The sequence below is a fragment of the Lissotriton vulgaris genome, chromosome 1_1 (assembly GCF_964263255.1).
Source record: "Lissotriton vulgaris chromosome 1_1, aLisVul1.2, whole genome shotgun sequence".
NCBI classification, from domain to species: Eukaryota; Metazoa; Chordata; class Amphibia; order Caudata; family Salamandridae; genus Lissotriton; species Lissotriton vulgaris.
In genome coordinates this window covers 1,695,821,554-1,695,843,736 of record NC_141685.1, presented here as the reverse complement: position 1 = coordinate 1,695,843,736, position 22,183 = coordinate 1,695,821,554, and the positions used below count along the sequence as shown (strand labels likewise).

The 22,183-nt window shown below is 48.3% G+C and overlaps 1 protein-coding gene across 1 annotated transcript in view; it reads right to left on the bottom strand.

Moving 5' to 3' along the window:
• TASOR2 (transcription activation suppressor family member 2) overlaps positions 1-22,183 on the bottom strand; it is a 911,282-nt gene that overhangs the window by 202,140 nt on the left and 686,959 nt on the right. Inside the window, exons 32-33 of the mRNA XM_086918936.1 lie at positions 11,984-12,061; positions 7,855-10,125 (exon numbers count right to left, since the gene is read on the bottom strand). Of these exons, the coding sequence (XP_086775062.1) occupies positions 7,855-10,125; positions 11,984-12,061 (2,349 nt within the window). The remainder of the gene's footprint in view (positions 1-7,854; positions 10,126-11,983; positions 12,062-22,183) is intronic.

Below are 22,183 nucleotides of genomic sequence, written 5' to 3'. Positions count from 1 at the left end.
ACATCGGTTTCATTTGCTGACAGGCGTCGCACTCTTTGGCGTCGTGGTGCACTCCTAGGCACCATATACAGATGGCTTGCGTGTCCGTTACAGACATATGCCATGCACAGGTCGCACATGCCTTAAAGCCCGAAGGCATTGCACACTGCTCCGGGATGCCAAAGGCGTCGAGAACACCTGAAAAACAGGCCAAGGAACCACTGGTTTTCCAGGATCCGCAATGGGACACGGAAAAGAAGAAAACTGACGTCAGCGTGCCGGGAGGGGTATATATGGCTCCGCTGACGTCACGTCCGTGGACGACGTCAGGGCGGAGCCGTGCGTACCGCTCCTGGCGTGCAGAGGTGCTGCTGCAGAAAGTTTTCCGGATCCAGTCTGACGCCTGGGGATATTCTAAGTTAAGGAATCTGCGGCTAGATGTCTCTATCAGATTCTCTCGCTAACCCTCGGGAGTCGCTCCTGAGTTTTCTGCAAGAGGTCTAAAGTGGTAGAGTAAATATTACCAATTTGCAGGTGCTGAGACCGATAGACTCTCAAACGACACAGGAGCACCTCACACAGGCATTCTCAATTAGCTGGAGAACTAATATTCTGTACCTGGGGATACAACTATTACCGAGAGCTAGTGATAGAGTGAAGTAGGACCCGGCCTGCTGGCCACCATACCCGCAGTCGTGGTTGGGGTCTGTCACAGCACTAAAAATGACAGCCCTTCACAGATTACTTTACCTATTTTTGACTCTGCCCTTTGGCCTTCACCGGGAGAGCTACCAGACATTTGTTTAGGCGAACCAGAAACCTCGGATGAGGCGTGATTTAAGTTGGCAGACCCTGAGGGAGGAAGGGCTGGGCATCCCACCCATACTGCAAAACTAAAAGGACACACAGCGGTGACAGGGCGCGGGCTGGAACCTCCTTGTGGAAGATCCCCTTCTTGAAAAAAGTAGGCCGCCCTCCTAGCCTGTACATCTTGGCTATCACTATGTCCTTGCTCAGGGTCTGGGATGCGGCTGGGACAAAGAGGGGACTTACATCATTCCGCTTCCCATTGACTTCAATAGTGGAGAACCCAGACTTCACCCCAGGAGTGAATTGCTCTGCATTCACCGCCTGGCAGAAGTCGGGGTGTAGATCTATAGGACATTTATTCGACAAAGAGGGTCGAAAATCTATTCGACACCATGAAAGCAGACAATACACTCTCTGAGGACGAGAGATTTCACTATACACAAACCAGGCACTGGGTAATGAGCTCAGAATTGAGTGAAGCTGCACAACAACATTTAACTAACTTTGAGCTGTGGCTGCTTGGTAGGGAGTCCGACAAAGGAAGAGTCTATGACATATACAAATTCCTGATAGGCCCAGAACCAGAGAAAAATCCTCTTTACAGCTACGGTGGAAAAGAGAACTGGGATGTCAATTAACACAGAAGGAATGGAGGGACATACACTATAGGGAAGGAGATAAGACACCCAACACTTCTGGCAGAGAGACGGCAGTGAAGATCGCTGCTTACTGGTATTAGACCCCTACCCGTTTACATAAAATCAACCCAGAACGGGGGGATAAATGGAGAAGCGATGACTCAACAGGGAACCTGGTTCACATTCTCTGGGAATGCCCCAGACTGTCACACTTCTGGGAAGAGATCCTATCGCAAGTCGACACCCAACTCCCCAGATTCCCCTCCTATATAGTACTAGGTCTCCCCAACCCGATAACCTTCCCACTGCAATCCAAGAGAGGCAGACACATTACATTGTCTTTGAGGGCGGCGCACCAATCAATACTGGCTTTATAGGGTACGGAAAAAATCCCATCTAGACTGTCCTGGCTACATCGTATTTGGGATTTGCTGGGTATGGAGAGGCTGGCATCAACACTTAAATCTGAAGGTTACACATTTAGAGAGACCTGGCGCCCTTTTATAAAGCTTCTCTCGCAGGAATTCACCGAGCTCACACGCCCCAGATCCCTCAGGCTGCTACGCTTCACAGAGCCACACCCGAACTAGTTTGACCACATGACCTAGAGGTTGCTATTCTAGGACGCACTACTAATAACACAGGTACAAGTGGGGCGGGGCGGGAGATGGGAAATTTAAAGTTATAAGTCGCATAAGCACGGAGAGTGGCCCAATGTTGACGCCAGTCCAGCAGAGGATTGATTATATTACCATGCTTTTCCAGCAAGAATAAAACAAATATAAACATAATAAATATTAACTGAGAACTAGAGAGTTAGATCTCCCCAAAAACATGTATCCTTAAGCCTGAGGAGTGGATGCACCCCAAGTGAGTTGGTGAATCTATAGCCATGGTCAATGCTCCCTTGTACCTTTGCAGGCCTGTTCATTACTTGACAGACATTTCAGTGATTCATGTTATCACAACATATTCATTTAACAAGTGCTCCATTATTCGATGTTATTAGGTGGTTTGTAATGCAAGTTTACAAAGCGCTTATCTAGCTGATGATTGTTTATCTCCCTTCCTACTACTGTTTGTTTGTTCCTATTTATCATCACGTTGGCTGGTGGTGCCCTTTATTCATTTTCTAGAAGTATCTTTCTCCTCACCAGGTCTATACCCATGCAGACATTCCATGCCTGTCTCACTGTGTGTTCTACTATGTAAGGCTGTTGTCTCTACACAGTTGAGATGCTGACTGTGGGCCCGATAGGGCCAGCTCCGCGTCGCATAACAGCATTTAACTCCCTGTCAATCTCCCTTCTTTCTACTGGAGACTAGCTGGAATATGTTTCTCCCAAGATAATGTCCCTCAGTTGTGCACTGTGGTTGGACTCCAAACAATAAAAGGAGGCAGTGCTTTTTTGAGGGTACGCGGGGGAAAGGGTTTCCGCACGAGCTCCACTCTGGAGCCACTCCATTGCTCTGGTGCTGGCCACACCCCATTACACAGTTGGATGTACAGGACAATCCTTCAGGTTCATTTCTGGATCGCTTTCCCTTTATTGCACCTTCAAAACCAACAAATAGCCGATCATCCAGGCAAAAATAGTTAGCAATAAGTAAGCTAGAGAATGTTTTAGATATAACTGTTGCAATCTCACCTCCTTCGTAAATAGATGGGGCGGAATAAAGAAAGTGTGAAGAGTAATGGATTGCCCAACATGAAAGGATGAGACACAAATTTAACATTAAAGGGTCAACAGGCTTCTTTCTCCTCTCACCAACAACAACTTGAGAACAACTACCTGGATATAAGGAACTTGTGGAATGGCAGCAAGCCAAAGATGAAGTCAAATGCTCAGATTACGAAAACTGAAGTAATAGATTATCTCAGCCCAAACTGGGCCACCAGAAGGATTAGTTACTTACCTGTAATCCTAGTTCTCTTCCAGGGGTATACTCATTAAAGTCATAAGCACTGAATTATCTCCCGGGTAATTCAGTGCTTATGACTATTAATGAGTATCCCCTGGAAGAGAAGGATTAGTTACTTACCTGTAATCCTAGTTCTCTTCCAGGGGTATACTCATTAAAGTCATAAGCACTGAATTATCCCCGCCCATGAGCGGGTCCCCGCTCATGGGCGGAGATAATTCAGTGCTTATGACTATTAATGAGTATCCCCTGGAAGAGAATGAACTGTGCTTGCCGCCCACATGATTTTCCTCAGAATATGCAGGGTCGAAGAAAATGATGAAAATGTGTACAGAAGTCCCACTGAAGGTGGAATATGTCTTGCAAAGATCATAAAGCGTAAACTGAAGAGCAAAAACAGCAGAGACAGAGCATTTTTTGAAGTAATAAGGAGTTCCACCAAGGGTGTATGCTTTTGGGTTAAGATTTCCATGATCTCCGCAGATGAGCTGCAACCAACGTCATCACCTTAGTGAACACCTGAGGTGTGCTGGTGAGACCAAAAGGGAGTATGGGGGACTGAAAATGCGTGTGGCCGCCAAGAAGCGCAAATAGCGCCTGTGCCCAACAATGGGAATGTGAAAATAGGCGATCTGCAAGTCCAACGCTACCATCCAGTCTCCGGGGTCCAGGGGAGAGAGGGCCAGAGCAAGAGTGAGCATCTTGAATTTCTCTTTCTTCAAAAGAAATTGAGAGGGCACTGGTTTGGGATGTCATCCTCAGATCCTTACCAATTTATTGTGATTTTCATTGGGCCAGCGGTTAATCTTATACCGTCTGTGCTTTTTGGATCTGGGTCACCATTATAAAAAAAAGGGAAAAAAGTTTAATTTTTTGACTGTTGCGTTGATTCTAACTGGTGTCTCCCCTTAGTCAGTCGTGACCGCGTTGGTGTATAGCGTTGTCTCAGCACCGAGGTGCTGAGACAACGCTATACACCAACGCGGTCATGACTGACGGTGGCAGTGAACGTGACAGCCAGTGAGACAGTGACTATGCACATACTCACATGCGCATAAGGGTACAGGTATGCCCATGAGAGGCAATATCCCGGAACACTAAATAATTGACAACAATTGGTGCAGGATGGTGTGATTGACCCACGCCTTGAAGAAATTGCAGTGAGTTCTCCCCTGGCAATGTAACATGTCGGCTTTTAAATGAGCAGACACACAGCACTGAATAAAACTTAAACAGCCAGTGTGATCTAGCTCGGTTTTAACTGGGACAGGCGGAGCTATGGTCCAGGTCCCGCAGTCCTAATCTTTGGGTTGATCCTGCGGTACATCGAGATAAACTATCTGGTGTACATGCAGTGTTTGACGTTCTAGCACCAGTGTTCATTTTTTCTTTTCTATTCACTTTACACACATTTTTGTTATGGATTGGTGGTCGCTGATGATGAGAACCTGAGGAAGCAGGCGAATACCTTCCTGCTCACTCCCATCGTGTTACTTCCGTGAGGCACCACCAACCCTTTTTCACACTTTTTTACACTCTAAACTCTCTTCTCGCTCCCTGAAGCATACACACTTCACATGAGGGTAGGGGATTGACTGAGGGAGACACCAGTTAGAATCAACGCAACAGTCAAAATGTTTTACTTTTCTCCTTTTTTTTTTAAAATGGTGACCCAGACCCAAAAAGCACAGACGGTATAAGATTAACCGCTGGCCCAATGAAAATCACAATAGATTGGTAAGGATCTGAGGATGAGATTCACAGTGTGAACACGTCCGATGTTATGGACTGCCAGCGGGTCAGGTAATGGAGAATCCTGCCACCGACTGGGTGCCCATGATGATATGTGGATAGACAAGGACGGTTTGCATGATCGGGCACCAGGGGGGATGGTGGACTGACCTGACTGCTGACCACCCGATTCACAGACCGGTAGGAACCGCGGCCATGCGGAGGCTAGGGAGCTTGCATGCTGTGGCGGCTGAGTTGGTAAAGATGCGGTTGCCCGCCCCTTCCGTGGTCAATAAAGGAGTGAAAGGGGGATTGAGGGTGAAGAGAGGCCATAAGAAGGCCCCAGGACTTGGCCATAGCCAGGGTTTTAGGTAAGGTAATTTGGGTCCCCTGGAGCAGAGTGGTGGCGGCTGGCAATCATCCTGGTCACAGGAGCCCCTGTGATGGGCTTGGACCAAGTACCAAGCAGGACATCAGTAAGTGCCTCACTGAAATGGAGAAGCGGTTCTTAAAGATACACTCCTGGCTGAAGCACTTTTGTCAAAACATTAGTCTTGACTGCCACCGAAGGCAAGAAAAGGTCCACAACCTCAGCTGCCCTCCTCACCTCCAATGTTATGTTATGTTAACAGGCATTTGTAAAGGACAGCTATCACTCAGAGGAGCATTGTGGCGCTAAGCGGATCGCTTGGTAGACAGGATAGCGGAGGGTGGAGAAATGATTTAGATAAGTTTTCTACATAGTGCATCAGGAGCGGCAAAAATTCAATTTTTTTGGGCCTTCCTGAAAAGAGTTTCTGATTGGATAAAGCGAAGGTGGTTGGGGAGTTGGTTCCAGGCTTTGGAGCCAATCACTGTGATTGATTTCCCCCTTTTAAGACACATCTGAACACTGGGGGTTTTTATCAAATTGGCGTTAAATGATCTAAGAGGACAGTGCGGTACATAGCGTGCAAACCTGGGCCGCAGATAGTGAGGGCTAGAGGAGTGGAAGATTCTAAAGGTAATTAGCAGAATATTCAACAGAATTCTTTTGTGGATTGGTAGCCAGTGTAGTGCTTCCAGTGCAGCCGAGGCTGACAATCTCTTGGGGGCCATTTTAGTACTAGATGGGCTGCTGCGTGTTGTACCATCAGGAATTTGTGTAGGACCGACTTACTGGCACCTGCATAGAGGCTGTTGCAGTACTCGAATCTAAATGTGAAAGAAGCTCTCTCCTCCGTAGCCATGATAGGGAGAGAAAACATGTAAGTATTTGAAGAAGTATCCAGTACATCGGCTAAACCCAGAACCTTAGGCCAGTCCAGTTGTTCCTCATAAGGCTCGTATTCTTCATATCCTCCCAATCCTCAGAGTCCTAGCCCGTAATAATAGGGTTCAGGCTCCGGCCCGGAAGGTAGGGCTCTGGCCACATTGAACAACGCATGTTGGAGTCAGGGATGAGAATGGGGATGGAGCCGCGGGGAGTATTCGCCTCGGGATTGGAGAAGGTCGGGGTGGCACGGCCAGCATCGATCCATCTGTGGATCCTTGGGGCCCGAATGGCACCAGAGCAGCCAGCATAGATCCAGTAGGGGCCCCTCCCAAACCCACAGGGCCCAAAGGGGCCCCATAGGGAATGGGCTGCCCAAAGATGCGGTGCATGGCATAATTAAATTTGCGCAATTAGGCGGGAGTTGTTCCAACTCCTGGAAAATCGGGAGGCGCAGAGCCGACCCAGATACGGGATAAACCACAGAGCCAGGCCTTGAGGTGACGCTCCCTTGTCTCATCGGCCGGAGAGGCGATCTAACTATGGGCTCCGCGACAGCTCCAGGGACCTTCCTCTTGACCGGGACCGTGAACGTCGTTGTGTCACACATTAAGCCATCAGCTTGAGTGATCGCTCCCTCAAAGCCTTTGTGTACATGGTGTGGCAGTCAGGGCAGGCCTTCGGGCCGGGTTCTTACTCGAGGCACCAAAGGCACACCAAGTGCAGGTCTAGCACCAACATCTGCTGGTGAGAGGCTCCACAGAGCTTGAAGCAGCGTTCCTCGAAGACATGCCTGCCACACCAGGAGGTAAACCTCAAAAATTATTTCAACAAAACATCAAAAAAACCTAGGCACAAAGTGACTAAGGGGCAGATCTTTGCTGATCAGCGCTGGCAGGTGTGGAAAGAAAAGAACTGGCATAAGCGTGCCTGGGTGGCGCCTACATAGGGACATTGAATGTCACGCCCAGCGTGGACGACTTCAAGTGGAGCTGAAGTCGGCACACATGGGTACTTTCCAAGAAACATTTCTGGATCCAGTCTGATGCCTGGGGAATTTTCTAGGGTAAGAAATATGCGGATAGAAGTCTATCAGATTTGGGTTTTATAATTATTTACATGTTTTTCTGCATACCTTGTATGTACAACATACACTTGACATGTCTATGGTGTGCTAAGCTGCAGGCTCCTTCAACCCACCTCCCATATCATGTCCTGTGAATTCTATCATTAGATCAATTGATTCTAGCACACATAGTCAAAACGGATAAGAAATTTTCAGTGATTCATTGCAGTAAATGCGGGTCTTCTAGCATTTAACTTTCATTAGTAAGCAAATATTTTTGAGGATTTCGAACTATTCATGCACAATTGGAAATTCACAATTAGGCGAAGAGCAAATGAAGGATAAGTGATCTTGCTAGAACCTAGGAGCACAGCATCAGCACCCAGTGTATTTAAATGACAGCTGCGATTCAAAATATAGTATCAAGAGTGCAAAGCATATGAAAATACACATACCTTTATCTCTGAAAAGTAAGGCTCTGGTTCAATCTCACAAATGTAAAATGCTAGGAGTCTCTTGCAGGCCTCACTGGCCACACTGTTCAGCCTGGAAGCAATGTTACTGCATAGGCTTGTAATGATATTTTCCAAAACGACTGGCTCATGGGTAACAGATGAAAGTGTTTCTTTTTGGGCAACTTGCTCCCTTTCTTGCTCAGAAGTTGTCCGTTCTTGGTCTGGCACTGTGCTCTGGTCTCTTACAGTATTGCCAGATGCATTGTTACCAAGCACTACACTGCAAGACTGTGAACATTCACTTGTCAGAAGGGATGTGCCACCTTTCTCCACTGCTTTACTTTTGTAGCGTAATCGATTAAAGTGGAAGGGAGTTGCTTGTTCACGTGACCGGTGTGTATGCTTTTTTGAATATCTAGAGCTTGGAACTTGTTCTGTGAATCGGGATTTTGGAGATGATACATCAAATTCGGCCTGTTTGTAACACCCAGCTCGTTGATTCGTAGCCCCCAGTCTTTGTTCTGAACACAATACTGTTATAACAAGTGGACTTCGACACCTGGCCTCTTGTGTTTTTCTAGAAGGCAACCTCTCTCCTGACGTTGGGCTATAACGAGTCTGACTCTTTATAACCTGATTCATATTGTGAATAAAACGTAAATATTCAAGATCTAATGTACTCCGTGTAACATCATCTCGAACTACACATCTATTAGTCCATGAAGACAGGAAATCTGATTTGTCTGAAAAACCAGGATCCCTCTGAAAGCCTCGTACTGCAATTCTGGTTTCTTTTACATCTTTTGTAACAGAAAAGTTTCTATATGTCCTCGACATTCGGTATCGCCCATCCTTTACCAAGTCGGAAAAGCCTTTGTGTTTTTGATTACATTTCAAATGTGGAGTCCACTTTTCTCCATGCATAGAGTCCTGTTCACACTTACAGTCACCATATTCACACTCTATGTTGTTGCAATTATGCTTTTTTAATCTTGTTCTAGGGGTGACATCATCCCTCCTTGAAGCTGAGGCAGTACCGAGTTCATCTGTGGAGCATTCAGTGATGCTGCCAACTTCTTTTGATATATCCGCTGAATGCTGGGAACAACGATGGTCAGAACTCTGACCTCCACTCACACCTTTCTGAACATCATCACCAGTTACAGCTGCGGATGTACTTGACATTTTATCTGTATGGTTGTCAGCATCTGCACACACACCATCCAAATTTGACGAACTTCTTGGAGAGGGGCATAACGTTTCGTCTCCTGTATTATGAGAAGTTGTATTCACAATTAACTCTTCAACAATATCTCTTTCTAAATGGTCAGGTATTTCACTAACAGGTCTCTCGTCAAGAGTGCTTGCAGGGCTAATATCTACTATGTTGTCGAAATATAATACACATTCCTCATGTTCATCATTTTTTGCGGAATCTGGTAAATGAGGTGCAAAGGGCTCGTCTGTAATACAGCACAGGTTCTCTTCGTGTACAGGGCCTAAGACATCTTTCTGGCCTCCAACATTGGATGACTGGTGCATCGGTGGCAAGTTGTTCCTCTGTAAACTGAAATGCTTATAGACCACCCAACCGGCTGATGGTGACTTCTCAACTCTAATTTCACCAGATGGTTTAGGCTCCTTGTATTCCATTCCAAGAAAGGAATTAAATCCTCTTTTATGGATATTACTTACTGTTGATCCTGACCTGGCATAATTATCTATTACAAACTCGTTTTGATTATCTGCTCTCTGATTGTCAGGTCGCAATGGTATAGGAGAAGAGTTCTTACTGTATGAAGAACCATAAACTATAGACTCCTTTGCGGATACTTCTAGGTCTGCAGGAGTACATTCATTTCCCCTCATGTTCAGATGGCTAAAATGAATTAGTTCAGACTGTACGTGGCTCTTAGCATACTCCTTTTGAGATGCCACAGTCTCATTCAAAGGTGTTTCATAGTCTTCTTTGTCATCTAAAGTCATAAAACCATCACCCAATGAATTATCATTTTCAGAAATCACTGTTTCGTAGCAAACCACAGGCTGCACACTCTCCATATGCTCAGACGTTTCAACAGCTGTGGTGCTGCTATCTTTAGGTACAGGTCCTTCATTAACAAGGGTACGGTTTGCATCCTCTTGGCGGTAGCTGGTAGAATGGTTCTCGTCTGCTACAGCTGGATTGTAGCAATTATCGTAAGAAAAGCTGCCGCAAATGTCTGTGACTATTTCAGACTCTACCACTTCCTCTGTAACATTCTCGGTTACCTGAAATTGCAAAGGTAAATGTTAGGGGTTCCATGCAAATATTTACTTTTATTTTATTTTAATGGCACTTATATTTTTCAGTAATAAGCTAATCTGAAACATAGTGTAGCTTCATGGAAATCTTGCTTTACAGCAAAATGCTGTTGACAAAATGTTGAGAAAGAATTTCATGAAAGCCTTGATCACATCATGCATGTGATATACCAAGCAGACAACAATGGGCATTTAGAGTCAACCCTAACTTGTCAAGCAACTGTCTCTCAAAACCATGATAAAAGGGAAAATACTGCAATCTAGATTAATGTTTAAACTAGAAACAACCCAAATAAAAAACTAAAATAGTGTGTAAATTGTGTTAGGGAGGGGCCCAGCAGCTCGGTCAATTTTTTCCTGAAGTATCTGATCATTTTTAATCCAGCTGCGGGCCAATTAGAGTCAAAACTTGCAAGAGGGACTTTGTTAACTCACTTGGGGGAGGGAGGAATCCAATTCAAAAAGACTTTGAATGGGGCATGAGAAAGTTTGTGATCATTTTTAATCCTCAACTTCAAATCTAATTTTAATGCGTTAAGCCTACTTTAGTAAAGCAAAGGATTAATAAGAAAATATTTCCCATCAGCAAGTTAGAAACCTGGAATTTTTTATTTCATATACACTATCAAATTAGATATATATCGTTGATTTTGGATGCATTTTTGTATTTTCTCTTCGAAAAAATTAAAATGTGTTCAGCTCCCTCCAAAGGAGGTAAGGCTAACCCATACTGCCCAGCCTTTGGGAGCTACAACGTAGAAACTGATAACGTGGGTTGGCTGCAGCCACCAGCAATTCTCTAGGTTGGACCAAGGCATATTGGCACTAAAAAGTCGTTGGAAAACATGACCTGCAACATGGAAAGGGTTGTCAGGAAATAGTGTGTAAAAGAAAATGAGTAGACCTTTTCACTGTGCTACTGATCCCTCCTAAAGGATCTGCTGATTTGGAGAACAACAGATAGTGTACTGTGACGATGGAATGTCTTTTAGTGATGCAAAGTTTCGGCTCACCTTTTCCAACATGGTTAGCTCACTTAAAATAACGTGTTGACATGCCCTTTGCCTGATATATACAGGAGGAACAATATAGTAGTAAACACTGATGATTTGTCTTGAGAATGGTGCATGGAACAAACACATACACGAATACAGTATGCACTAGGCTTGTAACTGGCTCTATCGAGTCTATAGGCAAGTCAAGAGACTTTTCAATAGAAGGAAAATAGGGAAATAAAAACATCTCTCTGGGTTGGAATTTGTTTGTTTCTTTATTTTTTTTAAAGAAAATACCCTTTCAATAACTTCTTAATGAGCATGTTCATTTTACATATACAGATTTGAGAGTACAGTACCTCTTTTGAAATGTACTGAAATATACATTAAAATCTATACAGTTTTATTTACGTCACTGCAAAAAAATTAGTAGGAAATACACTTAATGAAACTACAGAGTTTCCACTTCCAAGTGAGACCCTTGGTCTACACATTGGTGGCAAGTACCAAAAGCAAGAGTGTGGGAAGTAATACTACAGGAGTACTATTTTACATACTCTTATGTGCATTTTTAAATCGTCATGAAACACTCAAAACCATATTAGAAAAACTGCAAACTGGGTATTGGCCTTACTATTTGTTCTGAGAGTAGATGAATAGTGCTTAAGTATTTTGATTTTATTGCCATTTTAAATGTTTTAAGGCCAATTCACCAAGGCAGGTTTTACAGGAGCACTACTCTGCATACTACAAAATGTCTACGTGAATGCACTTTCATAAGCTCATCAATGCATTTCAGGAAATTATTAAACAATAACTGCAATTCTCACCTGAGTATCAGAACTACAAACTTCTTCAACAGCTCCAAACTCCACCATTTCTTCCCTTATAGTTTTAGGTTCCCCAACCTGTAAATTAAGATGGTTTGTAGTTAAATGTTTTTTGCACAGAATTTGGTCACATTCTTTTAATTCTCAACTATATCTGTTTGGTTTACCAGTCCCTCTGTTTCTACACGGCAAACACCAAGCCCTCCCATGGTGACTAGACTACATCTTCAGAACCTCCTAACTCCAATCTACCATTCTAGTGTATTGTTACAATCATGTTTATTGTGTTCGCTCCTAAATTAAAGCTAAAGTTACTTACCTTCGGTAACAATATATCTGTAAGAAACCGTAGTTAGTGTTAGATTCCTTACCTTAGAATATCCCCAGGCGTCAGACTGGATCCGGAAAGTCTTCGCCAACAGTACCCCTGCGAGTCGCAAGGCATCGTCTGCGGCTCCGCGTCCGTTGTCAGCGTCTTGATCGCCGGGATGATGTCGTCAGAGTACTTAGACGCCGCCATCGCGCGCTGACGTCAGTTCTGTACATAGCCTTCTGCGCCAGGAATGCCGAGCCATGATAGAAACCAACACTGGTGCCATAAAACTAGGGCCCTGAAAGGGATGTCCTTAACCCTAGATATCGGTTCGCAGAACGGGGAGGATGGGTGGGGCGGTAAGGAATCTAACACTAACTACTGTTTCTTACAGATATATCATCACCGAAGGTAAAAAACTTGACCACCTGAAAGAAACAGGTTAGTGTTAGATTCCTTACCTTAGAATAGATACCCCAGCAATACAAACCCCGGTGGTGGGTCTGCGAACCAAGATCACACCAGAAAGTCCTGGAGATTGGAACGGCCGAAAAAGCCATCTTTCCAGACTTGGCTGTCCAGGCAGTATTGCTTAGCGAACGTGTGCAGCGAGGCCCACGTAGCTGCCTGACCGATGTCCTGCAAGGGGACTCCCCGACCCAGGGCAGTAGTAGCCGCCGTGGCCCGCGTGGAATGGGCACGTAGCCCCACAGGAGGCTATTTTTTCGCCAAGGAGTAGCCAACCTTGATGCACAAAATGACCCACCGAGAGATGGTCAGCTTGTGCACAGCCCGTCCCTTCTTAGCGCTCACGTAACCAACAAAGAGCTGGTCGCCCACCCAGAACTGGCATGTGCGATCTAGATAGAAGGAGAGCGCACATTTTGGGTCCAGACGGTGGAGCCTCTCTTCCTCCTTCGAAGGATGCGGAGGCGGAAAGAAGGTGGGGAAGGTGATGGACTGCCCGATGTGAAAGGCTGTGACTACCTTGGGCAGGAAAGAACGACGAGTCATCAGAACAACCTTGTCCAGATGGACAGAGAGGAAAGAGGTTTTGAAGATAGAGCCTGGAGCTCACTCACTCTCCTGGCCGAGGTGCTGGCAACCAGGAATGCAGTCTTAAGTGTCAGAAGACGAAGAGGACAGTTATGAAGTGGCTCAAAGGGAGCTCACATCAGATAAGTCAGTACAAGGTTCAAGTCCCACTGAGGCATCACGAAGGGAACAGGAGGGAACATGTGTGTGATTCCTTTGAAGAATCTATTTACAACAGGGGACTTGAAAAGAGAAGGCTGATCAGACAGCCTTAAGAAGGCTGAAAAGGTCGAGAGGTAGCCTTTGATAGTGCCCCGAGCAGAGCCCTGCTGGGCAAGAGAAAGAAGGAAGAGGAGAACCTCTGAAAGGGAGGCAGAGAGTGGAGCCACAGCCTATGCTGTGCACTATGCCACAAATTTTTTCCACCTGCAGGCGTATACCGTCTTTGTGGAGGGATGCCTGGCTGCCAGAATCACATCACAGACTTCAGGAGGCAAGTCAAAAAGGCCTCAACTGTCGCCGCTCAATCTACACACATGGAGGTGGAGATTGGACAGGTTCGGGTGGAGGACCGTCCCCTGCTGCTGCGACCGAAGGTCCTCCTGAAGAGGCAGACAAATCGGGAGATAGACTGACATGCTGAGCTGCTCGGGATACCAGTATCTTCGTGCCCAGTCCGAAGCAACAAGGATGACTTGGGCCCGGTCTCACCTGATCTTCTTCAGCACTCTGGGCAGAAGTGGTATAGGCGGAAAGGCGTACAACAGACCGCAGCTCCACTCGCGACGAAAAGCATCGCCGAGCAAGTGACACCTTGGAAATTCCAACGCACAGAACTGATGACATTGCGCGTTCTCTTCGGTGGCGAATAGATCTAACCAAAGCTCTTCCCCCTGCTGAAAGGGACCCTGCGTCACGTCCGAGTTCAGACGCCACTCGTGATCCACCATGCACCAGCGGCTGAGTTCATCCGCCCTGGCGTTTAGGGAACCTGCCAGGTGTTGAACCACCAGGGTGATGCCCTGCACTACACTTCCCCGAATAGAGGGAAGGAATGCCTTCAGTGCAAGTCGGATCACCCGGAACTCCATAAGGTTGATATGGAGCCGGGACTCCGCCGGAGACCAGAGGCCTCTGATCTCCCCCTCTTCCCATGTGGCCCCCCCATCCAGGAGGGACGCATCTGTCACCACTACGTGCTCCGGTTGGGGTAGGGAGAGAGATCTGTCGCTGACCCAATCGCGGTTCGTGAGCCACCACTGCAACTGACTCGCAGTGCCCTCCGAGATCAGGACGTGGTCGGACAGGTTGCCCTGATGCTGTGCCCACTGAAACTTCAGGTCCCACTGCAGAGCCCGCATCCCCCACCTGGCGTGATGCACCAGAAGGATGCAGGAGGCCATCAGCCCCAGGAGCCGCAGCATCAACCTGACCGAGACTCGGGATAAAGGCTGAAAGATGCTGCAGGGGCGGGTGTGGACTGACCCTGCCGGTGTCCCCCGGTACCCCCATTGTGGTAACCACGTCCGCGCTGCGGTCTGTGGCTGGCTGGATGTGTGGGGGCGCGTAAAGCGGAAGTTTGCTGGTGTTGGCCTATGCCCAAGGACTTGCCTGTAGCCCTGTAGTCCTTGAAACGCTCCAGCGCACTATCCGCCATGTAGCCAAAGAGGCGACGGCCATCAAAGGGCATGCCCATGAGGTTGGTCTGGACATCCCCTGAAAAGTTGGCGGACTTCAGCCAGGCGTGGTGGCGAACCACCACCTTTGTTGCAATCGGCCTACCCAGCGAGTCCATTGTGTCGAGTCCACACCGTATTGAGTAGCGTGCTGCATCCCGCCCTTCCGCAAGGGCTTGTGCGAGCTTTGCCCGGGTCTCCTCCAGGCACTGTGGCAGCACCTCCGGCAACCGTATCCCACAGAGAGTGGGTGTAAAGGCACAAAAGGCAGGCGGTGTTGACAGACCGCAGCCCCAAACTCAAGGAGGAGAAAAGTTTCTTCTCAAACTGATCGTACCTTTTGGATTCCCGATCCGGAGGAGCGTTCAGGAATGCGGTCTGGGAGGTAGAGGCCTGAATCAACAGGCTCTCGATGTGGGGTGAACGGACAGGAAGCTAGGGTCGATCGGAGACGGGCGGTGGCGTCGGGCCACGTTCCGATCCACAGGGAGGCCTGTGGAGGGCTTGGACCAGGTGCCCAGCAGAACGTCGGTGAGGGCTTCGTTGAATGGCAGTAGAGGCTCAGAGGAGCTCGCCTGCGGTTTGAACACCACAGTGAGGAGGTTAGTCCTCACAACCGCGACAGGGAGCTCAAGAGCCAAGGCCTAGGCCGCCCTGTTCAACACCACGCTGTAAGCGGCCCCCTCCTCCGTAGCCACAGAGGGTGGAGAGACGAATCCAGTGTCGGGCGAAGTGTCTAGACCACAGGCCTCCCCTAGCTCGTCTGCCCAGTCCTGGCTCAACTGGCAATGCAGTGCCAGAGGGTCCTCAGACTCCTCCCAGTCCTCCTCGTCATCCATCTCCTGATAGTCAGGGAAAAATTATGGAGTTTGAGTTTGAGTTTGAAAGTTCTTGTAGAGCGCACGTTTACCAGCGGCTTCTTGGCGCTATAGCTAACGGGGACTGAGGTTGGAGGTAGGGAGGTCAGAAAGAACATTTAATCAAAGGATTTTGTAAAAAGATGGGTTTTAAGGCATTTGCGGAATTGTGAATAGAGGGGGATGGAGCGGAGTTCAAGGGGAAGGGAATTCCAGAGGGTAGGGGCAAGAAAAGCAAATTTAGATCCACCCCACTTCTTTCTCCGGAAGCGTGGGATGGTAAGAAGGGACTGAGAGGAGGAGCGTAGAGCCCTAGTGGGGACATAAGAGACAATCTCAGAGGAGATGAAGGCTGGCGCCGAACTTGTTCGGGCCAGGAAGGTAATGCATGCAAGCTTGAATTGAATTCTAGCTCGCACGGGGAGCCAGTGCAGTGATTTCAGGAGAGGGGTAGAGTGGTGGAATTTAGGGAGATTGAAGGCCAGGCGGGCCGCCTGGTTCTGTATTTGTTGAAGGCGACGCAGGCTGTATGCAGGAATGCCGGCATACAGGGTGTTCCCGTAGTCCAGGCGGGACACCACCATGGCCAGAATGATGAGTTTGAGGGCAGAGAAAGTGAGGAAGCGGGACACCCTGCGTATAGTACGCAGTGAAAGAAAGGAAGAAGATACCACAGAGCTAACCTGGGAGTGAAGGGTGAGTTGAGAGTTAAGTTTTATGCCTAAAGTTTTAACTGAGGAAGAGGGAACAGGAGAAGGACCAAGAGAGGGGGGCCAAAAGAGAGGGGACCAGGGGCTGGATGAACCACCCGTCAACACCAGTTCGGTTTTATCAGGGTTGAGTTTAAGGTGGTTGTGGTTCATCCAGTCCCTGATATGAAGCATAACAGTTTGAAAGTTAAGTGCAGCAGAAGGAGAAGAGAGATTAAAGACCAGCTGGAGGTCATCCGCATAATTAAATACGGTGACCTCCATCTGTTGAAGAGAGAAAATCAGAGGGGCAATATACAGATTAAACAAGAGGGGAGAGAGAGAGGAACCTTGAGGGACCCCGCACTGAACTTTTCGGATGTCCGCTGTGTAGTCACCCAGGCGGACAGCCTGGGTGCGGTCGCTCAGGAAGGAGGACAACCAGACCAGGGCACTCCCCCCGATCCCCGCCGCTGCGATACGGGAAAGTAAGATGTTGTGATCCACCGTATCGAAGGCGGCTGAGAGATCTAGGAGCACAAGAGCCTGGTACTGATTGGTGTCCATACCCTCCCTGAGGGTGTCAAGGACCGACATAACAACGGACTCCGTAGAGTGTGCGGGGCGGAAACCGGCTTGACGGGGGGCAAGGGCACCGTGCTTCTCCACAAAGGAGCTCAAAGCGCAGGTGACATGGCGCTCGAGCACCTTAGCCAGAAATGGCAGAAGGGAAATGGGGCGGAAATTGGCCGGGACAGAAGGATCTGCCCCCGGTTTCTGCAGAATGGGCACAATGACCGCGGATTTCATGGAGTTGGGGACTATGCCTTGAGAGAGGGAACTGTTGAGAAGGTGAAGGGGGGGGTCTGGGCAAGAGACAAAGACGTGACGGAGGACGTGGGCAGGACAGGGATCGAGCGGAGAGCCAGATTTGATCAATGGCACCACAGAGGTCAGACTTTCCCGAGTGATAGGGGGAAAGGAGGTCAGTGCGCCTTTAGGGGGAGGACATTGAGGATCAACAAAAGATGGGGAGGGAGGGGGGATGTTGGCCTTAATGGTGGTAATTTTGTGAATAAAATAATTATTAAGAGAGAGACAGAGATCTTCGGATGGAGCTGGTTTAAGAGTAGTTCTGTCCGAGAACGCCAGGTTGTGGACGATGGAAAATATCTCTTTGGACTGGTTCTCTGCTGCTAAGATTTTGGAGGAGAAATAAGATGTTTTGGCCTCCAAGATGGCTTTTTTGTACTGGCTCAGGATGTTAGTGTATTCCAGTTTCAAAATGGGGCAATAGTTTCTCCTCCAAGCCCGCTCCGCGCGACGGACTGTTAGTTTGGTGGTTTTAAGCTCATTATTAAACCACCGATTGGCGTCTTTGTCGCGTTTGGAGGTAATGCGTTTGAGCGGGGCAACAGAGTCGCAGCTGTGAGAGAGACATTGATTTATGGCATCAACCTGGGAAGCGGTGGTGAGGCCCTGAAGAGGGGGAAGAGAGTTAGTCAGGAGGGAGGAGAAATTTTCAAGATTGACACGGCTCCATGATCGGACCCAGGTGTTTTTGGGTCGAAGGGGCTTAGCTGGGGGAAGAATGGGAAGGAGAAAGGAAATCAAGTGATGGTCAGACCAAGGGCAGGGGAAATAGAGAGTGATTCCACAGGGCAGTTCAGGGACCAGATCTGGTCAAGCCGATGACCTTTAGTGTGGGTGGGGGAGTGAACATGGGATGTAAAGTTGAGGGAGTGGAGGGTTTCGGAGAATTCCTTTGATGACGGACATTCGGCGGGATCAGAAGGCCAGAAATTAAAATCGCCAAGGAGCAAGATGGAAGAATTGTTGACTGTAATGGTGGCCAGGACATCCAGAAAGTCGGGGAGGAACTGTAGGGGGGACTGGGGGGGACGGTAAGTGAGGAAGCAGGTTAGGGGGGGAGAAGTGGAGACTGTGCGGATCACTAGAAATTCAGTAGTAGCAATGGTAGGTAGGGGTAGGATTTGAAAGGGGAGATCGGTACGTGCGACGACCGCCACGCCGCCCCCGGCTCTGCCTGACAGACGATCCGCCCTGAGGGCGTAGTAGGAGGCCGGTAAGGTGGAAAGAAGTGCAGGGAGGGAGTCGTCGCAGAACCAGGTCTCAGTCAAGGAGAGGAGATCGGGAGTGTGAAGGTCCAACAGGACCGAAAGTTCGTGCGCATGGGCAACGGCAGATCGGGTATTGAGGTAGAGAGCTGTGAGGTTTTTAGGGATTGGCGGAGGAACAGTCCCACAGATAGTGGGAGAAGAAGTGACTGTGGGAGGAGAGTGAGAATGGGGGGTAGGGTGAGCTATGCCAAGAGTGGTGATAAGTGAGCTAGTTGTGGCCGAGATGGACCAGGGTCCCTGGTAGCTACGGAGAAGGTCCGGGGTGTAGGTGATGAGTGGGGCAGAGTGTGGCGCCCCTAGTCCCGGCCAGTCGCGGACGGGCGCAGACGGGCTTGCCTTAGGCGCGCCTTCGGCGCGCAATCGACGCGCCCGCTGCGCTCGTCCGCTGCGCTTCCTACCAAGACACATGATTTATAGTAACCGGACAGGGTGTTGGAGGGGGTGTGGCCAACCGAGGGGGCGTGTCTGATTAACGCGCCGCGCCCTCGAGAATGGCTGCCCAGGAAGAGAGTCGTTGCAGCGTGTAGCGCTGTTCAAGGATGCCAGAAAAGTGCAGGTAGGTGGGGGGGTAATCAGGACAAAGTATCACAAGGAAATTTTAAAAAGATTAAAAAGATTCAGCGTTTTTTTTTCTCGCTCCCGGCTTTTCGCCTCAGGAGTCCTGTCGTTAGTGCGACGCGTAGCGTCGGCGCGCACTATTTATAGTCTGGTGAGGGGGCGTGGCCAACCGAGGGGGCGTGTCTGATTAACGCGCCGCGCCTCGAGAATAGCTGCCCAGGAAGAGAGTCGTTGCAGCGTGTAGCGCTGTTCAAGGATGCCAGAAAAGTGCAGGTAGGTGGGGGGGTAATCAGGACAAAGTATCACAAGCAAATTTTAAAAAGATTAAAAAGATTCAGCGTTTTTTTTTCTCGCTCCCGGCTTTTCGCCTCAGGAGTCCTGTCGTTAGTGCGACGCCTAGCTTTGGCGCGCACTATTTATAGTCTGGTGAGGGGGCGTGGCCAACCGAGGGGGCGTGTCTGATTAACGCGCCGCGCCCTCGAGAATGGCTGCCCAGGAAGAGAGTCGTTGCAGCGTGTAGCGCTGTTCAAGGATGCCAGAAAAGTGCAGGTAGGTGGGGGGGGGGGGTAATCAGGACAAAGTATCACAAGCAAATTTTAAAAAGATTAAAAAGATTCAGCGTTTTTTTTTTCTCGCTCCCGGCTTTTCGCCTCAGGAGTCCTGTCGTTAGTGCGACGCCTAGCGTCGGTGCGCACTATTTATGGAGCCGGGTCGTAGGTGAATTGCTCAACCATCGGCGCCAGAGACGCCGGACCCAGGCTGGGACTGGGGACGACGTCGTCTGGGGACAGCATTGTGGGCGACACCCACAGGTTTGGCGCCAGCGGAGGAGTCATAAGGTCGACTGGTGACGACCTGGATTCGGGCCCGGGTCCTGCAGCGTCGGGACCGAAGTAGACGACAGCGCCGGGGCCGGAGCCGCCGGCCCGCTAGGACTCCCAGACGGACCCGTGGGGCCCGAAGGCGCCTCGACAGGGTCCGATGGAGGGAAGCGAGTCCTCATGGCCACGAGTACGTCCCGTATCTCCTCGGGTGTCGCGTGCAGCCCAGGGACCGGCAGGTATGGACCTGGACGCGGTGCTTGCGGCTCCAGCTGAGCCGCGTGGGTGGTGTTGCCTGAACCCCCGGCCGCGTTGGGGGGAGTCGGAAGAACGATGACACCTCTTCGACTTCTTTTTTGAGTGCCTCGACTTACCTGAGGACTTGGAGCCTGACGAGTGGTGGCGACTCGTCGAGCGGCGATGACCGCGGCCCCGCGATCGGTCCCTCGACTTCCTCCTCGACCGGAACCTCCAGTCGCACGGAGCCGACTGCCGGAGTTCGAGTCGCTTACGGGATTGCTCCCGTCTAGCCTTCGAGGTCAAGACCCGGCAGTCGGGGCACGACTTGTCATCGTGGTCTGCCACAAGACAATAAAGGCACCGACGGTGGTGGTCGGTCACTGGCATCAAGCGGCGACAGTCCTCGCAAGGTTTAAACCCAGGCATCCCTACCGGCACCGCGAGTCGAAGAAGTGATCAAAAGTGATCAAAAAAGTTAGTCAAAAAATGACTAAGAATACTGCTCTTCCCGGATCTGCGCTTGCTGGCGCGGAAAAAAGAAGAAAGGACGTCAGCACGCGAGGGCGGCGTCTAAGTACTCCGACGACGTCATCCCGGCGATCACGACGTCGACGACGGACGCAGAGGTGAGGACCACGCCAAGCGTGGTCTTCGGCTCCAAGTTTACAATATTCCAAGTTTACAATATTCATTTTGTGGCCTTTTATGAACATGCCACCTAGAGACAACCACTATTTCACTTCTTTACAACACTGACACAATCTAGTATTCATTATTAAATACATTTTATTTGTGTGGCATAAATTCTCTCTCACATAAGTCAGATGCTGAAAGTTCTTATGTCCAAAAGTTCCCTACATTTATCATCAAATTTGTGCATACACCCTCTTCTATGGTTAAAGTTCACTCTGTTTAAAATTATCTTCTGTGGGTTTATAAAAAACAGTTCTGTTAAAGTTTATCCACAATTCTGCATATTACCTTATAAATAAAATATTGCTGTTTCTTACTCGCTTACTTCTTTTGCATCTTGACTGGGTCACTGTCTACCAAATATTTATTTCAAAATGAGTTTTGGTTAAGATTCCAATCGTTTACAATTGTCTTCTGTGGTTTTCTCAACAAACTGTTCTATCAAAGTGTATTTTAAAATAATGATTTTCTGTTATGAAGTGTTTCCACGAAAACTTAACGAAATCACAATGCTACAGCTTAATGCAGATTTATTAGTGTTCCATGTAACATCTTGCACTTTTCTTGGATAGTTCCAATAGAGCCGTCAACAGCCCCAAAATATTCGGTCTCTTTACCTGCCCTCATTAGAGAACTTCACATGTAGTTTTCCATCCCCTACTTTACTCTAATAGTCCCTAACTTCTATATTGTCTTTGGGTGCTGAATATCAATGTCTCTCAGAATATATTGCATGAGAACGGACTATTTTAAGATGAATAGCTGATCACAAAATGAAAATTTTACAGTAAAGTATCTCATCACTTTCAAGTTAAGTTTTCTGGAACATTTCTATTATTGTTGGTTCGCAAAGACAGGAAATTACCCAACACTTGAACTACAGCTAAGCATATTTATTTTGATCATGTTCTTAGGCTTCATAATATTGATATGATGTTACTTCCAAACCCGTAATTAATTAGTGAACCAGATGTTCATTTGCTCAGCAGTCTCATATTTTCAGTGACAGGGAACATGTGATATGGGTCAGAAACGTACAGTACAGTTGTTTATGAGTGAGGCATATGACATATGCCTTCCCAAGAAGCACTATCCATGTACCTCTTATGTTTACTACCTGCGTAAAAGTGAACTCCCAAACTTGAGTAAAGAGTGAAGAGTGGCGAATGAAAACATC